General features: G+C 34.4%; 1 protein-coding gene across 1 annotated transcript in view; it reads left to right on the top strand.

Annotated features, from left to right (window-relative positions):
* The window catches only part of LOC134534710 (jmjC domain-containing histone demethylation protein 1-like), a 55,264-nt gene extending 34,814 nt beyond the window's left edge, over positions 1-20,450 (top strand). Inside the window, exons 5-6 of the mRNA XM_063373187.1 lie at positions 2,475-2,518; positions 4,793-20,450. Coding sequence (XP_063229257.1) covers positions 2,475-2,518; positions 4,793-6,693 — 1,945 coding nt within the window. The 3' untranslated portion in view covers positions 6,694-20,450. The remainder of the gene's footprint in view (positions 1-2,474; positions 2,519-4,792) is intronic.
* Positions 20,451-25,733: the final 5,283 nt, after the last annotated feature.

The following is a 25,733-nucleotide window of genomic DNA, read 5'->3' as shown; positions in this document are numbered from 1 at the left end:
CTCACAGTATTTTAGAATGTGGTTACATAATTTTAGATTGGTGAATGGAATAAGTATGTGTGTGCCTAAAGACTAAATAAAAGGTGGATTTAATATTTTGCAATATTAATTCAATTGTGATTGTTAGTGCTTATAGGTTAAGCCAAGATTTTATTACTTTGCGTAATAAAAAACATACAGAGAAACTAAATAATATTTTTATTTTGCACATAATATTTTAAATTGTCAAATAAAAGCTTAAGGGGCCTGCCTCATCAGGGGTGTTGTGTGTTAGTGAGGCGAGATGATAAGCGTGACTCTCACTGGTATTTATAACGCTGTATAGCCTCTAAGTGCAAGGCTTTGAACTGGCGCATAGTCTTCTCGTCGTCACAAGATAACTGTGAAATGTGAGCTGTGACTAACATTATATGGTGGAGGAATGAAGATAAAGGTGTAATGCAAGGCCGTTAAGTGCTTTCAAGAACTAACCTTTTTTTTACGCCTAATAATTACTCTGAAAACACACATTTTAGCCATTTAACTCTTCTAAAATACAGTTTAGAAAATTAACCCGAAATAAAAAAAATTTATTTCGTCCCTCAGCAAATTCTTAAATGCTTTTCATAAGCATACTCCACTCAGATATCTTGAGTAGTTTTGAAATTGAATTTTTCCTGAAGCTCTGCACACTGCGTGTGTGCTCAGGTAGGTGGAGCCCCTAACTACGGATTAATGAAATAATTTCTATATTTTAATAGATTAAATGAGGTGAATTTAGCTGCATTTTGTGTTTTACCTTGCGTTTAGATATTTTGTTGTGTATTGACTTCTCTTTTATTGTTTGGCTTTGTATTGACTTCAATTCTTATTCTATTACTGTTATTGTTATGAATAAAGTATTACTTATTAAATATTGACAGAAAATAATTAATCATTCCATAAATATAATGAAGCAGCAAACTTAATGTTAATACTTCATGGAAAAAAAAAGCAATTATTATACAAGACAGCTATTTGGATAAATACTTTTGAGTGAAATTACTAATATCAGTCGTAGAGTATTCTGATAAGTAGATATGTACAAGGTTTTCGAAGACAGACCATTGACATACATACATTGCAACAGACTATTTTGTCATTAGTTGTCTCGGCAGCTCACAATCGGAGCACAGAGGTGGAAATTGTTCTGGACCACTGGATACGTTGTCTCGGCATGCATGCGTGCGAGGCTGTCAAAGGAAACTAGTCTAGAGGCGCTGTTCAGGAACTCTGTATCTGAAGACTGCAACACCTCCACGAAGCTGAAAAGTTTGTAAGACAGCGATCTCAATGGCGAAGACATTCTGATGTGTGGACAGTGCAGCAACTGTGTCACCTCTGGCTTTTCCTCGAAGTGTCGACGATAAACAACAGACGTGGAAGTTCGGCTGTGAGTGTCGTACTCCCTAGTTTTACGACGGTGCAAGTATGGCACATATTTGCAGAAACAGCCTCAAAATAAATGTGTACACCTTGCGAAAGCTGGGAGCTCTTCCTGGTCCCTCTGCGGGATTTTGAGTAGTTCAAGATCACCCCTTTCAGAGCAACCCTGTAGCCTCATAGACAACTTGAGCTCGAATCCATATAATTGAAAAAATTTTCAGATTTTATCATGCTAAGCAACCAAGGAAGACTGATACAAAGAAGAAAGTTTTCAACCACTATTTCTACTTGGAAGATATTGCAAAGCTGTAATAACAAACGATAAAAGTATATTCCGTGCTGCAATTCACTGAAAAGGAATGAAAACTGATAAAGTATTCTAGCCTGACTATAATTCATCTGGAAAAAAAAGATGAAATAGTGAAAAATATAGCAAGCTCAACGCATTAACATATAAGAAAGAAATATTATACTCTAACACAATAATAAATATAGGATATAAATCTAACATGTAAACATTCTCAGTGGTTACAATGTTCTTTCAAGAAGAAAGGTATGCATAGCTTTTGCTCTCTTGACAAAAATAATAGATTTATATAGCAGCTCATCACTGGAGGACCATAGTTTGATTCTAAGTCCTGATAGACTGGAATTTTAAGGTACCTTGGTTTTCATTTTGTAAGAGAATGGATTTTTGAGTTACATCTTATTTTGTTCTCTTCATTTTTCTGCTGCCTCACACTTCTTCTTTCTTTCCTCTATCCCCCATACTCACAATCTCTTATTGTCACAATCATGTTGATCCTGTGTCAGGCTGTAAGATAACTTTAATTTCAATCCTGCTTGGAGGGGTTTCAGTATTTATCTGCACTTGCGGTAAATAGCCAAATGTATGGAAAGTGCACATGAGGTGTGAGTGTGTATGAGGATTTGGTTATGGTTGCAGCTGAACAAAAATGTTGTGGCCAGTGTGCTCTGGTCAGTCTCAGAAAAATATTTACAGCTTGTTTTGCAATTTAAAGCATGTTTGGTTTTAATCGGTAGTGCATAATATTTTGCATTTGTTTTAGGTGTTCCGTTAGACTGACCAAGATTACTGCGGACACTGTTAAAAGTACGTACTGTCACTCTGTGTACTCATTAGGTTTCATGTAATTTGGAATGTGAGGTCATGGGGCAATATATTTTTTTTAATTTTGCCATAAGTGTATGTAGACTTTTGATTTCAGGTACTTATGTATGTATGTATGTATGTATGTATGAATGAAGTAAAAAAAAGTGCTGTGCTGCTGTTTCAGACAAAACAGCATTTTGCTAATTACTGTGGTGTGGCTGGGTTTTTGCATTGTTTTTTCATACTGCTCATTTTCCACCCCAAGTATCTGGCTTTCCTCTTTGAATCAAACTCAGATTTTCACATTTTTGTGAACAAGGCAGGACGTTGACATTGGAGTTTCTCTGGGTACTCATGTTTCATGCGCCTATGCATTCGGTCACTGCTTCACTGTAAGCCCTCATTGTAATTGCCCTTTGATGCGGTTAGTTCAAAAGTCTACCAATCTGTGGGTTATGGCATGCCTTAAGATAAAAAAAATTAATAATAATAACAGTTTACTGTTTCAAGCTATCAAGGTGAAAAAAATGTGCACAAAACATCTCTAAACACAGTGCTCTCCTACTATTTGCATCATCATCATCATCATCATCATCATCATCATCATCATCATCATCATCATCATCAGTCCATTTTCTTCATCCATCCGTCTTCATCATCCATCAATCAATCATCCAACAATCATCCATCAGTCATCATCAACAAACCCTGATACAAAATAATTTAGATGGTAATAATAGGGGCTGGCTGTCCAAATTCTGGAAAGTCGAAGTGGGAATTGGTCAGGGAAAGTCAGAGAATTTACTTGGAATCCTGGAAAAGTAATGGAAATTCACCATTGCCATTGGTGTTAATTTGTGGGGAAAATGTCATGATCCAGTCTGCCATCGCCGAGACTGTGAAAGATGTTTTTGTGAATAGTCATTCACACCATAAAATGGCATATGCAAGGTTTGGTTTGAATTTTTATTTTTTAAAAACATAGGGAAATTTTAAGTATTCCTCATGACAAGTCAGGAAAATTGTATTGCAGATTTGTGTAGACATACTGATGTAATAATGATGGTGGATTATGATATAGTTATATTATTATTTGGTTTTGATATAATTTTAATCTCATTAGTAGCTTTTAATTGACCAGCCAAACTCTTTAAATGGCCTGGATACAGAGAAGAAATCCTGGTTTAAAGTAGTACAGTCCTAAAAGAGAAAGATGCTCACTAACTTCTCCTAGAAATGTTTTTGGAATTTTACTTGTAATTTGGCCAGAAATTTTTGTAATTAATTTGCAGTTAAAGAAAAATTTTATATATATGTTTGTGAAAGTATTTTTTTTTTCTTTCAGAAATATGTGTATATCTTTACCATGCATTGAGCTGGGTGACTTGTATCTAAGGCATACTTACACTAGAGAATGAAATTGCTTGCAAATAATGATGTGTCAATATCAGTTTTTATTTTCTATAGTGTGTATAGCGAAACATAACCTTATTTTCATTTGTGACCAATGAAAACATTTTTAACTGAGTGAAACACAAAGATCTGGAATTAAATTTTCAGTTTGATCCCTTTTCGAATAACAATTTTTAATCTTATGAGAATATCTGTATGTAGTTACAGACAAATTTTTGTATTGTTAATAAAGTGCACATGCAAATCCCTTATTTACCTAAGTTAAAGCAATGATTTTTCACAAGTTTACAGCGTATAAATTAAAATTCATCATGCATTGGGGTATAAAGATAAGATTCACATAGTTAATATTTTCTTTCCTGACTGCCATTAAGTTAAAGCTATGCTACGTCACTGACCTTTTATTTCAGTCACAAAACCAATAACTGCTGAATATTTAAAGATAGTAAACTAACATGTTTTTTAAAAAAAATAAAGTGGGCACAGAATATTAACATCACACATAATCTGCATCAGCTTATATGTTTGTTTTATCAATATTTATTTTTTCAAATTCTCATACCATGTGCATTCTAGTCTTGAATTTGAGTAAATACGGTAATACTTTCCAATAAGATCTGCATTGCAAAACATTTACTCTTAAATCATATTATAATGCTTCAGTATCAAAAAAAAAATATTAATTTAATTAAACTTAGTTTCATGCAACATGTGATAAGTAACTCTAGTATAGAACTGTGGTAACAGTATGTAATTGTAGGATTGTTTGTGTTTTTGTATTTGATAAACAAATATGGAAATTCAATATTGTTAGACAAATGTTTTAGCTTACTAATGCTTGTATTTTTTTTTTCTTTTAAGGTGTGAAAGTCGAAAAAGATGGCACTGCGGAAGTGCGACAGCTCCGTAACCGCAGACAGCCGCGGCTCTACACAGACGACTGGGCTGTTGGCGAAGAGGAAATTGAAGGATATTATACATTTCCTTTGGAAGAGAAGCTGGAAACCAACTCTTTCCCGCAGTGTTTCGTCAAAGAAATGCAAGGATCAGATTTTAACATTTTCTACTTGCAGAAAGAAGGCTTCACAGTTCCGTTGCTGTTCCCAGACAAAAGTGGATTGGATCTTCGACTGCCCAGTTCCAACTTCACGGTGAACGACGTTCGGATCTGCGTGGGATCGAGGCGTTTAATAGACGTCGTCGACGTCAACTCCCAGAAGAACTTGGAGATGACCATGAAAGAATGGCAGAAGTACTACGAGTGTCCTGATAAAGACAAACTGTTGAATGTGATTTCTCTCGAGTTTAGTCACACTAAGCTGGAGCATTATGTTCAGACCCCATCCATGGTGCGTAGTTTAGATTGGGTGGATTGTGTGTGGCCAAGACTGTACAAAGAATCGCAGACAGAATCTACAAATGCTGTTGATGATATGATGTATCCTAAAGTGCAAAAATATGTTCTGATGTCTGTAAAGGGCTGCTACACTGATTTCCACATAGATTTTGGTGGGACATCCGTTTGGTATCACATTCTCAAAGGTCAGAAGATTTTCTGGCTGATTCCACCAACGGAGGAGAATTTGGCTACTTATGAAAAATGGGTTCTTTCAGGAAAACAGGGGGACGTATTTTTTGGTGATATCGTGTCAAAGTGTGGGCGTGTGACTCTTACAGCCGGAAGTACATTTTTTATTCCATCTGGATGGATTCATGCAGTGTACACTCCCTTGGATTCTCTTGTATTTGGGGGTAACTTTTTACATTCATTTGGAATGGAAATGCAGTTGAAGATAGCACAGATCGAAGAGAAAACCCACGTTCCCCAGAAATTCAGATATCCTTTCTTCACAGAAATGCTGTGGTACGTACTGGCGAGGTACGTCTATTTCCTGCTCGGTAACTCGCACCTGAAAGATAATGCCGGCGAGGACACCAGTTCCGTCATCCACAATCCGAACAAGCACACCCACATGACCCAACAGGAAATCAACGGACTGAAGGCCATCGTGAAGTACCTGTACTCGCTGCCGAGCAGCAAGAGGAACGTGCCGGATCTCATCGTGGAGCCGTCGGCGCTCGTGCTGGACGTCCGCACGCTGCTGGAGCGGCACTGCGGCGACGTCTCGGACAGGGCCGTCTCCGGCAGGATGATCCTGCAGGCCCTCAAGCTGCTGGACGACGGCTCCGAGAAGAAGTCCAAGGGCTACTCCCCGTTCGGCTTCACCAAGGTGGGCCGCAAGCGCCGGCGCCGGGAGTCGGGCGAACCCCACGAGCCGAAGCCGGCCAGGTCGAAGCACTTCGTGCGCAGGCGGCGGGTGCGCTGCAAGAACTGCGAGCCGTGTCGCCGCAGCGACTGCGAGGAGTGCAACTTCTGCCGGGACATGGCCAAGTACGGGGGCACGGGCGGCCTGAAGCAGGCCTGCGTCATGCGGCAGTGCATCCAGCCCGTGCTGCCGACGTGCGCCGACTGCATCGCGTGCGGTTTGAACGGGTGGGGCGAGCCTCCCGTGCTGGGACAAAAGGTACCTTCCTCGGGGGCGTCGTGCACGCTCATGGAGTGCAGCATTTGCTACGAGATCATCCACCCCGCTTGTTGCGAGGCTCGGTACCCGGGACTCGAGGGAATCATCAACGAGGACTTGCCCAACAGCTGGGAGTGCCCCAAGTGCTGTAGTGAAGGGAAGAACATTGATTACCGGCCCCGCCACTTCAAAGCACGCCACCTGGTCGTCAAGAGTGAAGGCAATTTCAAAGAGTGACCTGATGCTCCATTTGCCTTTGGTGGTGAGTGCCGAATGAGTACTTAATAGTGGAATGTACCATCGCTAGTGCTGCCGTATCAAGAGTTGCAAAACAGTTTGAGGTATCCTAGTCCTGTATCTTTTGAATAGTCAGTATTCTGTCATGACTTGCTGTGGATTCATGAATGTTATTGTAGACTTGTCTGTTCTGTTTTGGATATACTTAAATGATAATTTGGTCTCATGGTAAAAAAAATACTAAGCAAATTTAATCCAGTTTATCAAATGGCCACAATTCATTTGAAATCACTATTCTTTGTGTGCTGTTTTCAGTAAAAGTGTGGCAGTGTGTTGAGAGATATACTTTTTTCCTTTATATTGAAACATTTACAAGGCACAGTATTTTAAATTCACTTGTTTACATTGAAGCACCAGAATGAGGAAAATTTTATATTTTTAGTATGCAGTGTGCATCTGTTATTGTGTTACTGAGAGATTTTAGAGATTTTTTAAGGTCTGTTATAGGCACATCAAATAGGAAAGGTACGTGCCCAAATATCCACTCTTAAAACAACCTGTCTTTCTGCGTATAGCGACTGTTCAGTGTAACAATTGGTGTGAGCCATTGTTGACATCATTACAAGTTCTGAATTATGTATAATTTTTATATGATACCTGAAAAGAGAGATAGAATGCTAGAGTATTTACAGTGAGTTAGAAATATGATGTACATATTTTTTGTGACTGATGTCTGTAGTCGGCTTTCAGTTGGTGAAGATTGACTGAATGTTGTTTATTTGTATAATCCTCTCACAGTGCAGTAGAGTTATTTGCAATGGTTGAAAAGGATTCAATTACTGTTTATTGTATAAACATTTTTATTTGTAATTGGTTGATGTAAGGGATCACCAGAAAACACTGCAGGAACCTGTTTTATATTTTTAATGTGGTTAATATAATTTTCTTAACATAGCTTATTCTGGTCATGTCAGTGAAGTGTACAAAATATTTTTATGCATTGTGTATTTCAATAATTTATCATAGTGTCTGTAAACATAAATAATGTCATCTCATTAAACCACAAAAGGAAATCTAGCAGCTAGAAAAAGAATTGAATTTTATAAATGGAGAGTACAAGTTACAAATACTCACAAACTAATTCTTGCAGAAAGAAAATATTTTTATGCTCTTTGCTTCAGGTCTTGTGCAAATATGTCATCACCTCCCCCCACTTAATTTTTGTTTTGTACAGTTGTTTTTGTATGAATACCAGCACGTGTATATTAGTGCTTCTGTTAATGTTTTCACCTCACTTCATAAACTTCCCTGATAAAAAAAAAATTTAATTTGTATTCTCCTAAAAAAAATTTCAAGATAATTTCACTGTATTTTTATTTTGGACAGATACTGTCTTTTCCTGCAGCCAACCTCCAAACGTTAAATTTGCATTTTTAATGTAGTACATGCAAGCAACATGCTGGTTGCAAATCAGAGCATATATTGTATAAGGATCAACTATTGGTATTTATTTTTTCTTAATTAAGAAATTTTCTAATATTAATTTCACTTTTTTATATTTATATCGCTAGTTATACTACCGTGAATATGTATGCAAACCACTGTATCAAAATAGTGGTGCATTTGACCAAATTTTTTTCACATTAATATTTAATTTTAATTACTAGGGGGTCTATTCTAACTTTATAAGGTAACCTTATCGCAAAGTTAAGGTCAGTAGCCATGCGTTACTAGCGATAAAAGTGTAAAACTTAACTTATGAACTGAAAGCAACCTTTAAAGGATTCACAAAAATATTAAGTTTTCTCATAACTTCTTAACTTCCATTTGCACTTTTTAAATTAATTGATTTTAAGTGTTTACAAACAATCCTGACTTTTATTGTGTTAAAAAATAGGATTAATAGATGTTGAAAACCAAATGTTCCCAAAAATAAAGAAAATAAAGTGTTGCTTTTTTACATTTTTGTAGACCAATGGCTGTTTTCTCATAAAACTGAAGAGTTAATGATGCCGTAATACTCTGTTGTCATGTCCTCTAATTTGAACTTTTATTTCTGTAAGAACAGTGCTCAGAGAATACCAATTTATGGGTAGTAGTATATAGAGAAACTGAAAGTTGAGGCTGGTGTCATTAAGTGCCGAAAGTTATAATTAATAGCTCATTAGAATCATAGCTCATCAGGAATCTTGATGGTTAAATAGCTCACGAATGCTTCTTATTCCTGGTCAGCAAGTTTTTTATATGTATATATGGGAGAATGAATTAATGAAACACTAAAGCAAACTTCATTGAAAATTTTGACATGCTCTTGTACTTGAATGCAGGAAATCAACTAGCTTAATGTGTCGACCATATTCCTTATACAATAATTACCAAGAATGTCTAAAGCATAGTAGATGTGTACCCAACATGTGTGTGGAGTTCACTTTCAAATAAATTTTTTTAATCTTGTCAGAAACAATTTTGCGAAGAGTTTTTTATTAATATGTTTTATAAAAAAATTTGTTTTCTATGCCAATTTGTAAAAATAATGAGTTTCGCATTGTTTTCTGGTGATTGTAGATTATTGTAGAAGACTTATTTTGTGTACGTTTACAATTAGTTACCTGACAAATGGTATCATGGTACTTTTGAGGTTCACTTTGTGTTTCCCTAATCTTTATCATTGGTTCAAAGTGGAAACTCTCTTCATCAGAAACATTATGTTTTTACCATGATACTTTATGCATCTGGATGTTATAGTCCTTGTATGAAAGATTTTTCCACTATGAATGTGTGCACTTGAATATTTGTGAAGCCTTACCATACTTTGTACATACTCTGGTTTCATTTTCAGTGGCCATATTCCACACAGTTTTTTTTTTAAATATATTCTAAGTTCTGTGTATTATAATTATTATTTATGTAACAGTATTGAACATTTTTTACTCTAAACTGATTAAACTGGCTTATTTAAAAAGCTGAATGGCAATATTTATCAATAAAAAAAATTGTAAGAAAAAATATTTGTAATTCTTTCGACCTTTTGTAGACTAATGACTTAATATTTCTTACATGCACTTTCTATATTGTGCATTTTTTTTGTGTGAATTAGTTTAAATGTTACAGTTGGTATATAATTTATTTTGATCTTTTCAGTCCCTAAAATAATAAATGAATTTCTGGAACAAAATTTTACTATTGCTAAATTTTGTTGAATTTTTTTTTTTTTTTTTTTTTTTTTTTTTAAAAAGTTGTATGGTACAGAATTTAAATCAGCCGATACAGCTTTATCAGCAAGTATTATGGCCTGAATTACAACCACTAAGACTTGCTTTTTTTATTATGAAAATCACAATCACGGCTAATTTATTTGTAAAATTTTATTCTGTTTTAACATTGGTCAGCAAAACTTTAACTACAGAAATAGCTTTGTAACTTTTCATAACAAAATTTAACATTTCAATATTTAAATGCTTCTGACTTTGTTTTGATTGATAATTTTCTTGATTGTTTTATAAAACATTTTTTTAAGTGCTCTGTCACACAATAAAAAATATTCTGGTTTTTGTAACATTGAAAATAAGTACGTAGTTGCATTTTATTGAGGTAGACAGTGGGTAGCTGCAGTCAGTATGTTTTTACAGTGGTATTTCGCTAATACCAGATTTGCAATGGAGAAAGTTACTTTACTTCATTTAACATGCAATTTACAAAGTCATTAATTTCACTCGTGATGTATTCCCATATTTTTAGGATTGTGTGAATATTCTGTAGTCTGAACTTTAATTTGTGATTGAATTAAAATTTTCTAATGAATGTCAATGAAACTAAAAAAAATTATGTGAGTTTTTAATTTTGATTGCATGTAACTGAAGATTAATATTAGTACTTGTTATTTTATTTTCTAATAAAAAAAATTTAACATTTCATTTAAATTTTTGAAGCACATTCAGGGTAAAATAGTAGATAGCAACGGAGCATTGTGCTTGCATCATGGATGGAAGTTTAATATAATGTAGTCCAACTCTCATAGTTACAAAAATAAATAACTTTATCATAAAATATATAATATATCTGTGATTACAACTTTCATATCACAATATTTTCCACTTATTATGACTGCTTAGCCAAGTGATAAAGTGCATGGTCACAAAATAAAGTTTCCTGGCTAAATCTCATCACTGAAAAAATTTTTTTAATATAATTTTATATAATTATTATTGTAATTTAATGTTATAATATTACTTGTTATTTTACTAATAGTTAAAATAACTTTTAACACAGCACAGATATTTTACACTAGGTAGGCATATACTCTTATTTTTTAATTATAATAAAAATAAATTTTATAAGCTCATTCATTGTTATTGATTGGGAATATATATATATAGACACACATACATACACATACACATAAATGTAAAAATTGTACATACAAAGAAGGATTTATGCTTGTTTGTTTTTTGTACAAATCTACAGTTTTATTCAGAGCTAGATAAAATTATGCACCCTTGATCTTCAAACCAAGAGTAAAAAGATTTTAAAAAAATGTTTAAAATAAGATTTTCTAAAAAGTCATCCTCGCCCTCCCACCACCCCCCTTAAAGTAAAATTTTGGTACTGTTTGATGAAATTTTGCAACTTGACAAAAGTTACTGAATACATTTTATTTTGAATAATAGGAATAGGATTGTTTACATAAGATTTATATGTATATATTAATATACAGGATGTCCGAAAAGTCTTTCCCTGATTACACAAATTAATATCGGCTAGAAGTAAGATAAAATTATTAAACTGGTGATAAAATGTTGAGAAACTGTCCAAGTTTTTTTGAAACATCAGTACAATTCTACATGAGCACCTGTGGTAGCACGTAGCACATCTAGTCGATATTCAATTTCCATCCACACATTAGCCAACATCATTGCAGGGATTGATGCAATGACTCTGGTTATCCGTTGTTGCAGGGTTGCAATATCTGGTACATGTGTTAGGTAGACCTCGTCCTTGACATAACCCTATAAAAAGAAGTCTAATGGGGACAACAGAGCATGAACGATTGGCACTTTGTCTGCACGAAACATTAAATGTTTGTAGACACTGCATACCTACTGCAAACCTATAACAAAAAAGAAACTTGAGTTATGAACCTAAAATTTTGATGCCACTTTCATATTTTTATCGTATCGTGTGAAAAGACTTTTTTTTTTTAGTGGGTAATTCAATTACAAAATTTTAAATTATTGGTGGATGGAGAATAAGGGGTTTTATTATTTTTATTTTTTTGAAATTAGATGTAGACAGTATAATTAATCTAATTTTAATGTCATGTGTGCAAAATTTTATGAAGTACCAAAACTCTTTTAAGGAGTGGTAATTGTAGGATGTGGTGGTTTTTCAAAATATGTTGACAATAAATTTTCCTTACACAATTTTCCACATTAGATGTCACTTTTGTTAAGTTTAAAAAATTGCATGGGATGAGGGAAAGAGAGATGTTTTTTCTAAATCCCATGAAGACAATGATTTATTTTTTTTCTAAATCAGTTAGACAGTAATTTTGGTCAGTTATACAAAATTTCATCAAGAGTTACGAAAATTCAGCTGTAGTAGGTGGGAAATGGATATGGGGTGGTTTTTCGAAATCTTATGTATACAGTGATCTCTCTCTCTTTTTTCGAACCAGATGGAGAAAGTACCTAATTTTCATTTTTCTTTGTTCATTAGTTGGGAAAATTGTTATTCCTGTTTTGGAGTGGGTGGGGTATGGGAATGAAGGTGGTTTTGTAGACCTTCTGTCCTTTTGTTTTGAAGGTCAAGTGTGCAAAATTTCATCAAGCTTGTATTAAAACTGTACATTTGCATAAAAAAAAGCACGCAAAAACACATGCAAACTCATTTTTATATGCTTGGATATATATACACACATACAGAAATATTACTAATCAATTTTTATTGTGATTACAAAATTTATTTTTATTATAAGTAAAAAATAAATGTTAAGTGCCTACCTAGTTTAAAATAACCAAACCAGTGGATTGAGCTATGTATCAAAAGTTATTTTAACTATCAGTTTAACAAATAACATACGTACTATGTAAGACAAATAAAAAAATAAAATTTGCACGTGATGAGTTAAGACTAGCGGTGGGTCAAATCATAACTTTCTCTAATTTTAATCCCAAAGAGTACGTGAATCTGAAGCTAGGTCTCAAGGTTCCAAAATAAAATAATCCATAAGAAATGATAAATATCATATATGGTGTATAAACATTAAACACTTTAAATGTTTTATTCTTGAACTATGTTTCCAGGATCAATACATGTAATTTATGTATACAATTACATGTTAAAAGTACAACATTATGGGGAATTGTAAAAGTATAGGTGAGAAAAAAAAATTACCTGGTAAACTTCAGAGGTTATCAGTGTTGAATTTTTTAATTTACTTTATTTTTGTAATATTTTTCTTTGAATATTTTAATCCTCAAATATTGAATCCTTCAAATACTAAGGATTTGATGATAATTGAGGATTTCATTGGTCCATCTGTAGTTTCGAACTTTAGGAATCTCGGTCAGGAACCACACGCTTTACCTCTGAGCTGTGTAAAATATTGGATTATTACAGTTGTGATCCCAGCATTGAAATATATATTAAAATTAGTGATTTTTCTTTTTTGTGACTATTAGAGTTTATCAAATGTATATTTGAACAGTTTTGCTATCATAAGGATTTGATTGCCACACTTATAATGCTAGATACATCCCCTGATGTTCATGAAAGCAAATACGTACACAAGTTAATGCAGCTAGAAATGGTCAGCTGTTTGGATGTCTTCAGCAGGTCGTCATATCCGAAATGCACATGCACATTAGACTTGCCTATCATGTTACAATTCTGTTCTTGATGTGCGTGCATGTCATTGCATATATGTTGCTTACTAAAATTTCACTTGCAACACAGTTAAAAAAGTATAACTTTAAACACTACTCCCATCTGCCATATTCAAGAATAGTTTAAATTTCTTATATTCTTCGATTTTTGTATTTGAGTTACTTTTATAACATCGCAGAATACGTGAATACGTGCCTCCTACTACCAATAACACTTTGACTGAGAATGTTTTATGTTGATGTTTTCTAAATGTTTCAGAATTATTTTGTAGGTACTCATATTTCTTCTATTATGTGTAGTTATTTCAGTCATTTTGTTTGTGCTGTAATATTATTATTGATTTGGGTTAGGTTCTATATAAAGCAGAATGTGGTGTATTTTATTATTATTTGTTTCACTTTAATCTACTTAAAAACTGAAAATTAACATGTGTAATAATACTTTTTATTTTTCCCCCAAATTTTCAAGCGTATTCTCGGTAGTAAGACTGTACATCTAGAACATTCCACAAGGTTTCAATAGAAAGGAAGATACGGGCACAACACTTGTCACCAGCAAGTTATTTTTCACGCTCAAATTATTGCGAAAACCCAGCACGTGACCGCACGACCACAGCAATGAGCCAGAACTTTAGCTGGACGCTGCCTCGCCAGCCAATCAGAGCGAGCATTGAGGTGGTGTGATGTGTCTTCCCAGACTTGCATAGAAAAATATTTTTCCAGTATTTCTCCTTATATGGTAATTCTTCTGGATCTGTGTTGTGATTGGTGAGACAACACTGTTTTTTTTTTGTAAGGGAAGACAACTTCATTGTTAGTTTATTTGTCGCTCAATCGTCACTAAGTGCGGCCGCGTCGTCGGCAGCTCGCTGGAAACAATGAATTAAAGTTACGAATGGCTAACTTCACTCCTGCGGGTCGTGGCCAGGCTGAAACATAGCCTTTTTTTATTAATAATTTTTGGACTTTTAACTTAAAATTTGACCACAGGTGTCAGTAGCGGCCCAGGGTGACTGTTGTTGCTCTCCCGGGATATTTTCCGCAGGTTTATTGGTACCTTTGTTCCACAGTAAAACAAAGGGACTTGAATTTTTTTTGGTTAATTGAGCAGCACACTACGTGAATATGTGATACATCGTATGGACCTGTTATGCAAGTTATGATCTACTTTTTTTTAGGTTTTGGGGAATAATAATAAAAGTCTGCCTTGAACTCTTCAATTACATAATAAGCTTTTATTCTAAGGGAATAATTAATTTTGATTTTGGCAACTAAATGAACTTAAAAAACTAAACTTTAAAATCATTGTAACAAACTTTTCAAGCGATTAAAGTGTTTTGTTACTATTCTTGCTTAGCTGGGCCAACCTGGAATGTAACACTATAAAAATAAGGAAGTGTCTGTACACTGTGTAAATTCTCGACAGTCGTTTGAACTTCAGTTAAAAGATATTCTGTGCTGTAAAAGAAATTTGTGTGACAAAAATTTTGATTATTTATTGTAACTAATGATTTTGAAATAGTTTACTGTATTATATTTAAAAATAAGCATAAATGGCATTGAATATAAAGCTATGTAGAAAATAAGATGACTGTGAACTTAATTCAGTCTCGATTTTGACCTTGAATGTATGTGAAATTGAAATAATAAAACAATTCCAAATGTTAAGGAGTCATAAAATAAAGGCTGGTTCTTAAATACAGCAGAACTTCATAATTTATAAATTACCTCATTTTAAAGAATTTCTCACTTTAGTGTTTATAAGTTTATAATTTAAGGTCTTTTAAAAGATGTTTTTTATTTTGTAACATTTCAGTATAAAGTACTTTCATGATTAAGAGCCTACACAGGTTGAAAACAGATTTTTTGCAAATGGAAAGCATTGCAGACGTCGTGGCTTGTGGGTTTTCCTGAGGTACTGTCGTTTTCCCCCACCAATTCATTCCGTCGTTGCTTCGACCCCATCTCATCTCACCTCTCACATTTTTCAGGTTGTTGGGAAGACAGGGGTGGGACAGCAGGCTCCCGTGAGTGTCAGTTCTGTTCCATCCAAGTACACCCTGCCTCAGGTGGGAAACTACATGTCCAGTTTCACTGTGTGATTTTCCTGGTAAGTATGTTGTAATGGGTTTTAACAATATAAGGTAACTTAACTCACGACTCAAAATTACTTCAAAATTGGTTTTAAAGTGGCCAAACTCACTTGTGAAGTAATATTTTTTTTTATTTCCATCTAATGAAATTTTATAACTTTAAAAGAAAAAAATTGCAGCTTTGCAATTTTACTTTGCAATTTTAAAGAAACCTTTGATCCACGATTGTTAGACCATGTTAAACAGTGAATATCTTCTTTTTTTAAATTTTTTTATTATTATTTTTCAAGATAAAAATTGCACATAAAAATCACAAATCTAAGAAAAATTTCCAATAAAAAAAATATTAATTTTTGTTTTGTGAAAGTTTTCCTTGGTTTTGTTAGAAAAATTATAGTATTCGCACAATCCTACACTATTTGGTTAATGAAATCCGTGTTATCAGAAGGCTACCACAATGTGCTTTCTCTCTGGAATGTATTGGTTTAGCAAACTGATCGTGTTTTATTTGTAGATGATTAAAACTCTCGTGTTTTAATTTGAAATAAGTTTGATCCTTTAATCTGCACTACCCAAAAGTGAAGAATTTGTGAAAGTGAATGGATGACTTTGCTTTCTCCAGTTGCCATTATGAGTTATCCTGTCTTTTTTTATGACTTTTTTTTTCGCACAAAAATGTTAAGCCAGATCAGAAGATAACTTTCGGAAGGTTATTGTTATATAATTTATATTTTGAAACCTCGAGAGATAATTTAATCTTGGTGGTATTCCGTGGAAAAATAATCAGAATGACAAATGATGCTAAGTAATTGAGTTTGTAATTGGTTATCTTGCTAGTTATTGGGTTGTACAATTTTTAGTGCATACTGTTTAAACATTTATTATTCTTATGATAGTGAAAAATGAGCTTGTGATGCTGATAGTTCGAGGAAGCTTTGGAAGGGCCTTTTACGAAATTATGTTTGTTGATATTAACTTGCATGAATTTTTGTACTTGACTGAATGCTGAAGAAGATTTTGTCATTGTAAATTCAAATCGTCAGTTTATTGGTGATTTTTGAGTCTCGACACAAAAATCATCACCAGCTGCAGTAAACATTCATTAAATTTTGACACACAAGAGGCTTTTCAGTTTCAATGGCCCTATATTGATACCTACACTCTTACCTTCCTATGTACTTTATGTGGGTGATCCATATTCGTGGATATCTTGTTACCCCTTCCCCATTTTGGTTGCTTTTGTGTAATATCAAGGAGTGAAAATGTTGGCAATTTGTTTCAATTCTGAGGCATGTAGCTAAACTGAACTTACGATTCGCAAATCCTTTCGTACACCTCCAAATACTTGAATTTGTATACGTTTGGAATTTTTGAATTTCATGTGTAATTAAACATTTAATGTTCGCCTGTGCACTATCGGGTGCACCGCCCTGCGTGAGGCCCTAATATGTTTGCAAACAACTTGCTACACGACAGGTACCAAGTGATGTAACAAAAATAACGTAATGCGATTTTCAAATCAATATTTTTCTTGTTTTGGATAGCTGAAGTATCTTTGTTATGTCACTTGATACCTTTTTATCAGGTTTATAACCAGCATGTTTTTTTTTTTAACTGAAATAAAATCTCGAAGTTACACTAAGGAAAGTATTTGCGTGTGTAGGAAAGGATTTGTGAATTATAGGATTCCCTTGAGCGATAAATAATTTTGTGGCTATCAGAAACCATAGAATAATCAACAGTGTATATAAAGTTGTAAGGGGATCAATTTCCTTGTTTTCCTCGCATTTGTATGAGTATTGAACTATCTCTTGTCCAAAAAAAAAATGAATATGTAGACAACCGGATGGACGTACAAATTAGGTATTGTTTCAAACAAGATGATGATTTTTTTTTAGAAATCTAAACGAAAAGTTTTTTTGTTCTTTTTGTAGATTCTGGTGTGATTTAGGCTTTGACTAATGTATTTTTGTTCTTACATTATTGATTTGTTACCTACTTTACATTGTTTATGAAATTTGGTCGCACAGTTAGGCTGAGTAGACCTTGTGAATTAGACTGAGGTTACAGATTCCAAAATAAAACTTGTCATAATGATGAACTATTTGAATGTCAGTGATATCAGCTTGTCTCAAAGTAGTAATTACTCTAATATTTTCTTTTTAAAAAAAAAAAAAAAAAAAAACTGGAACTGAAACAAGAATAGTGTAATTACTTATTACAGCTGTTCACATTGACGAAAATCGGTTTGATTCTTGGGGGGGGGGATTTCTGTTGGATATTATTAATCATGTCCATTTCACAGTTATGATTTTGCAAGTGCAAGCAAACCCCCTCAGCGAGTGGCTTTTGATTCCAGGGAGTCCCAGACCTCCCAGCTTCCCCCCCCCCTTCTCCATCCATCTCCCTTCTCATTCTTGGGATCTACATCCATGACTGTCCATATAGTGATATTTAATATTGAAAGTAATATTTTTGGAAGTATCATCAATTAATATCTGAAAACCTTTATAAGAAAATAGTAAAATCTTAGTACAATATACTTGAAAGAAAGATCACACATTTCGTACTTAATGATGAAAGTACATTATAGTAAACAGTTAATAAGCTCAAAACAGTAAGGTGACGTCCCTTTTCACCTCCTATTTTGACACTCGTGATGGTTTATGAGCCTTGAATGGCCAATGGTAAACACTTTCTGCTTGTTTAAGTTGTGAGCAATGTCAGAGGTCAGGGAAGGTAAAATTTGCCAATGAAATTTCAGGAAAAACCATTAATACAGTTGGAAATAAATCTGTGAATTTTTCGAGCAATGATTTCGCTGGAAAAATTTGTGCCCTGGTCAGTTGTATCTCAGGTTATAAAATCATTTATTTCAAGCACGCGTAATACACACACACATACTGTACATACTTTAATTTGTAAAATAAATGTGCGTGAATATTTTTACTGACAGGTTTGAAAAACATTCATGAGAGGAGGAAATGTACTGTGTTGTGAATTTTGAAAAGTATGTATGCAATGATTGTAATTTCCAAGACTGAAAAATAATTTATCGTAACCTTTTTTAATTTATTTTGTGATTAAAATGTGACTTATTGTATATGTACATTCTTTTTCATTATCAAGATAAAAATCTGGTTTCGAATTTGGTAAAAAAATTATATAAGAAATTTAATTTGTCGAGAAATCTTAAGAGGATGCAGAAAGATTATAAATGGTCAGAGATTTGCAGTTTTTGAGAAAATATTAAGCACTAAGATTTCTGAAGAAATGCAAATAAGTTATATTTAATTGTGTTAAATCTTGTATAGCTTCCCCTTTCTGCTTAAATTTTACTTCTGCTTTAGCCTGCCTTATTACAACTAAATGTTCTGACGTTCTGAGTCCATAAGTAATTTTTTTTTTTTTGGTTACCGAAATCATAGCAGTGAAATCTAGAACATACTTTATTAAGGCTTAGAAAATGGTGTAAATAAGAATGTAAAATAATTTATGATTATCAAGCTATTTTTGTATGAATAGGACGTTACTATAAGCATTTCTTGTATGTATCATTTCTTTGATTATGCATGATGGTTGTGTGGCACGTGTAATGGTGTTCAGTTGCAAGGTTTTGCAAAATGATGTTTAGGCCAAAGTGAAGTAGAAAAGTTATTTGTACACATTTTGGCATCATTGAAGGAAATACATTTATGTTTTAAGTATTTGGCATCATTTTTGCAAAACTTTAGTATGTAGCTGTTAAAAAAACTTCTTGAAATGAAAGTACGGTATTTTTTTTTATTGTGGCATGAAGCATTACTTGTGTTGGAAGTGTCAAGATTTAGATTACAATTTTGGCATACTTAAATAATTGGTGCAGCGATGTAATAAGGCATATTGAATTGCAATAACAGTTAATATATGTAGATTATCAGTGATGGAATGGTGTTAGTCTTGTGTAGTTGTGAACTTTGCTACTTTGCTATTGTTTTGTAGCTATCTAGCAAGTCAAAATGTGAAAAACAATTTAACATACAAATACAGGAGTGTATACATTTTTGTGATTAGATTTGTGAATTGTATATGTATATACACTGTGAACATCATTTACTTTTTTTGTGGCTTGATGTAAAAGCCTTACTAATTGAAAAAATTAAAATTTTAAATTAGAATATGAAAAAAATTTTCATCATTATAAACATAGGTATTCTTTCAAGTTGAACATTTTTTTGGTTATTCATTGTTTGTTTGAAAATATTATCAACAATTACATATTTGATTTAGTTACAATTTGTACACATTGTGTAAGGTATTTTGTCTCCAAGTGTAATGGAGTTTTGTGTTAATTTTATTTGCCATTACATTAGTTAATAATGTAATCTTTTATTTGCAAAATGTACGAGAGGTACACTAGCTTGTGTTAGACCTGTGACAGACTTATTATCCATTAAATTTATTCTGTATGGGGTTTCATTGCATATCATGTTTATGATTAGCCGAGATTTTGGTTTGTTTTTAATTAATAAGTATATGTAACAATGTCTGTCTGGTTATTGTCATGATGCAGGCATATTCAAATTGTAAGTATGATTTTCTTTTATATAAAATTTATGAGAAATAAGCTGGTCATGTGTTTGACTTAGAACTAGCAACTTGAAAATGGAATTTCCAACTGATCCTTAAAATGTGGTATGTGTGCACGATTGCTGATTATCTGCAGGTAAATATTTACAGGATAATTTTAAAGATATACAGGCTACATATTCACTGTTCCAAATTGGCTGCCAGTTCATTTTTAACTGTAAAGTATTATTGATAATGTTTTACCTTCCAGTAACATGTTATAATGAGATACTTTAAAAACATTATTTTAGCTTTGCGGATTACAGTTAAAACTTTATAGTTAGGAATTGCAGTTTGTATATTTCTATTTACACACACACACACACACACACACACACACACACACACACACACATATATATATATATACACACACACACACACACATATATATATAATTCTCGTGTCACAGTGTTAGTTACCATACTCCTCCGAAACGGCTTGACCGATTTTGATGAAATTTTTTGTGCTTATCCGGTATCTATGAGAATTGGTCAACATCTATTTTTCATCCCCCTAAATGTTAGGGGTAGTCCACCCCTAACAATTTTTTTTTAATTTTTGGACAAAATTTTTATTTTATTCTATTTATAATGTGGCATTAATAAGCACACACAACCCTAAATTTTCACCCTTCTATCACCAACCCCTCAATTTTTAATAGAATATTATATTTTTCAACCCCGGTCGATAGCTGATCAATTAACACTTGATCAAACTTCCCCCCCTACAGCGAGCTCCATTACCTCGATTAACACATAGACCACATATTAATATGAAATTCCATCCCTAAGGGAGTGAAAAAGTTATAATTTCATTTTATAACACAAAATATCTTAGATTATAGATATACAAATAGTGAGTGAGTGTCATTTCTCTGTCTCTGCCACACGATCATACACATAGTAAGGTCTGGCAAATTCATATTTTTCTCCTTGGTGAGACCAGCCCGCTTAGTGGAGCTCGCAGCGGCTAGCAAAATAAAGGCGCTCATAACAGTTTTTTTCTTAACTTCGTCGATAGATAGAGTTGCCTTGAATTTTAAACGCACCAATGTTTGATGCGTTAGTAATGTCTTTAATTTTCGTTTGTTTGTGCCGTATGCGTTCCTATACCATTCATCCGATTGCGATGAAATTTTGGTGAGTTGTTATGCGCATGCCCGTGAAGGTTTCTGAGACGGTATAACTATTTTACAATAGTTGGAGCACGAATCGTTTCAAAAAATGTGTTTATTTCATATTATATAGCGGCACTTCTTCTGTTTTTGTTATATAAGTGCGCACGCATGACAATTTATTTAAATATAAAAGAGAGCCAGAGATAGGGTGATATATAGAGTGAGATAGAGAGAGATAGAGAGATAAGTTGAGATAGAGCGAGGTATAGAGAATGAAATGGGCTAGATAAAGAGATATATAGATGTATAAAGCTAAATATAAATTTATATATAGAAGAGATACAGATAGTGGGAGTTATATATGTAGATATAAAGAGATAAATAGATATAGAGAGATACATAGATATATATATAGATGTAGATAGAGATAAATATATATTTAGAGAGATGGATAGATGATTTGTATATGTGTAACTACAACTACTTTAAACATATTACAAAACAAAACTGAATGAGGCATTGCAATGCATGCCGAGCATTAGCTAGATAATGGAATCTTTTCAATATTAGTAATCTCTTATTGTTAAGCTTTTTTCTATAGTGCTTTATAGAGTCTAGACTACATACAGACCACCAATTTTTCGATATATACAGGTAAATAACTATACACTGGCAGAACAACGTCTGTCGGGATCTGAAAGTGATATAAGTTATTTTGCACATTTGACATTCAAATTAAGAAGACAATTTATTACTAACTACATCTGATTTCGAAAAAGTTCCCCTTCACTCTGTGTTCAGCCCGGGCAACGCCGGGTACTGCAGCTAGTGTGTGTGTGTGTGTGTATGTGTATATATGTGTATATATATGTATGTATATGTATGTGTGTGTATATATATATATATATATATATATATATATATAAATATAAAATAATTTTAGTAAACCTTGTGATTTTCATTTCAGTAATGTCTATAAAATAAAGAGGTCTAAATTAAATTACAGCAAATTAAACATTGTCATTTAGGACAAGCTTGGATGGGAGATTCATTCCTTTCGATTTTTTTGTAGCCTACTATTTAAATTTTTTCTGAATGTTTAACCAAATTTAGTACTTATGTGGGGTTTAAGCCATATGCTAAATATTTTGTTTTACAGATCTAATTATAAAATAAATAATTGGGATTTGGTATTATGATGGAGGTAACAGGCGCCAAAGTAATGGAATTTTAAATGGTACCCGAAGACACCATCAGAATGGCTGGGGGAAGGGGGGAGGTAGATAGGATTACACATAAAAATGTTGCGGGTTTCACTAGAGGAATAGGAAACCCTAATAAGGCAGGAAAGAACGGATGCGAGTGTGTCAGAATTAGGTGCCCAGATGATTACGTATAAACAACCTTTTATTAACAGCCAGGTTCTAACAAACAAATAGCTCATCTCTTTCTCGAACTGACATTGATCTTTTGAAGCGGCACCTCTGAGTGGTGGGCTTTAATACTCGTCGTGGACGGCTATAACACAAAATACACAACAATTTACAATCTGATAAATTATGAAAACAACACCCTTAATCAAGTCGCCTGCCTCGGCTTAAACGATGCCGCATACATCGTCAATCAGAAAGTGTTTGCCTTAGATTTACTGGGTGAGCTTTGTGCCGGAAATTAGGTTTTTTTTTTTAAATTTTACTATAATTTTAAATTTTTTTGGAAATTTTTTTTGCTATATAATTTAGTTACAAAAGGGCGATTTACTCTTTGTTAGGCTGGTGTACTCTACGTAGTTAAACTTTGTGCCAGTAGACTGAAGCACCTTTCTCAGAGACATATCTGATCTTTTGCAAATCTAAGACTTCGTTGGCAGCCCGTTTGACATTTCTCTCGCTTGCAGTCACGTCCCAGGCCTGTAACATTACTTTCCTTCATGACTAAATCTGCATACAACAGCTCTTGACGAGTTGTTACCATTTCTCAGAGACGAGCTTACCGTAGCTTTTAAAGTCACGCATTCGTCTTAGGTTCTCTCCTCGAAAGTCACGTCATGGATGCTCGTTCCCAGCGTCGTTGCGTTTTTGTCCACCCCCTCCCCTCTCTGTTCTAAGAATTTAGCCCAGGACCATTGACCGGTCGTGAACCCCGCCAAGCGTTGGCCGGCGTCAAGGACATTTTGCCATAGAAAAAATATGTGCAAAGATGGACCACACACGAGATCTAGCGGCGGACATTGTAACTTCTTCTCGTGTCACGAGCCTGTGGAGCTGACCCCCGCGACATCTGGTGACAAACTTTTTAACCTCCCAGCTACCTTCCCCTGTAGGCCACCAGAGTGCAGCCCTAGACTACGCCATTAGCCCTAGGTTATAGCAGACGTCTTGGACGAGTCGATACTTTTTTTATTTCAGACCCCTCAACAGGTAGCGCTAAAGTCGGCCAGTGCTACCAACTTCAAGACATAAAAGTCAGAGTTTTTTATAATGCCAACTAGGGGAACTTCGGAACCTTTCGGTCCGGACGTCCCAGTCTCCCCCCACTCTCCACTTTTGATTGAACATTTACTTTTAATTACGAGACGTGGTTCTTCGCGAGAAACTTCGCGTCGCGACTGCAGACGGACCGTTTGTGATTATCGGCAGATCAACGCACTGCAAGACTTCCATCTGGGCGCAACCGACGATGTAGTCGATTAGACAAGAGATGCGATCCCTTTAAATTTCTTTAAGTAGTTTAGTCCGTCTGTACAGTAATCAACATATTAGTCATTTTTTTTTAAATAAATTCTTTTTGAAATGGTAGAAACGTCCGCGCCAGCCGCGTATTCGCGAGCTCCAGATCCGGACTGGCGACGCATCAGAATAGAAGCCAACTTCCCTGTCTGGTGAGTTACGATCCGCGACATTCCCCAACCTCCCCTTAACTTTTGCGGGCATTCTCTGTGTACTAGTTCTGATCAGTTTTGATTCGGACTGTTCGCAGACAGGGTCCGAGAGCCGAACGCCGAATTGGCATTTTCACCACCCTTCCTCAACAACAGACAGGCGCCCTGGCATCATGTTCCCGATTGATCTCCGGGAACGAAGCCCCGACCTCCGGTGCTACTGTATCTTTTAACCTTGTTCTGAACTTTCTTAAATCACTCCGTCAGACGAAGTTCATCAGATAAACATCATTTCTGGACTTTAATATATACTGGGATGGTTTAAACATATTTGTATTTTTTTATTGGTTTATGTATTTTTTTAATGAAACCTTTTTAAATTTAATTTAGGGCCGGCCCATATTTTTTTCTTCTTTCTGAATATACCTGAGAGCTGTTTAAGTAGGTACGTTATTGAAATTGTATGTTAATATTTTTTTATCTGTTATACGTTTCCTAAGTATGGAGTAATTATATTCAGATGGAATCACACATTTTTTCTATTCATTCCTCATATCCTTGTGAAACCTTAAAGATCCCCAGCACAGCTTTACATAAATATTATAAACAATGAAACAAATAGAACAAATACAATATTGCTGACCATGTACATAACTTATTTAATATCCGTAGAAGTTGGTTTAAAGTTTTAATTATGTCCATAAAAGGTCTCGCCGTCCACAAATACCACGTATTCCCCGTAGTTATTCTTATCCCCGTCGTGACCTGTGTTCACACAGCGACTTGTCTTGTGACCATGGCGGTACGTCAGCCGGTGTTCGTTACGTAGGGAGTTCTCTGTCGACGTCAGTGTTTGCATTTACGTGTTGTGTTCTGTTAATGTTTCTGTAGCCCCCGCTCGCTCGTCCTCCTGGAAGTTGCCTTTGCACTCGCCTATTACGACTTCTAACTTGAGACTTGAATTCAGTTTTTTATGCTTCCAAAGCGACACTATCTTCCTTTTCTTGTCTCTATCAATGTTTATGCCATGTAGAGGTCTCATCAGATGAAGTCCGTCGGTGTCTCTAGGCGGCAGCAATTACATGATGTTGACAGCGTAGGTTTTTTTAGGTTTTTTTTTTTTTTTTTTTTTAGGTTTTGACAAGTCAAGTATCACCTATTGAGCAAGATACTCACTCGTGTAAATTACACAATCCCACCACCAACAGTTGGGTTCAAACGCTCCAGTTCTTGGAGCTCTTTCATAAACACTGCTATGAGCGGGGGAAAATAAAGCAAAGAATGAAAATAAGGTATTACCAGCAAAGGTATAAAATGCTGGGAAAAATTGGAGAACCCAGCCCACAGCCATGGTGGAGGGGCAGCAAAAGCAAACAAAAGGACGTTTCGCTAACAAAAGAAAGAAAGTCGTACGGGACTGATGAACAGGTAGGGCGGTCAGCAAGAAGCCACGA

Source organism: Bacillus rossius, chromosome 8, assembly GCF_032445375.1.
Source record: "Bacillus rossius redtenbacheri isolate Brsri chromosome 8, Brsri_v3, whole genome shotgun sequence".
In the NCBI taxonomy this organism is placed as follows: Eukaryota; Metazoa; Arthropoda; class Insecta; order Phasmatodea; family Bacillidae; genus Bacillus; species Bacillus rossius.
Note: the sequence above shows the minus strand (reverse complement) of the source record. Positions and strands in the feature narration are given on the sequence as shown.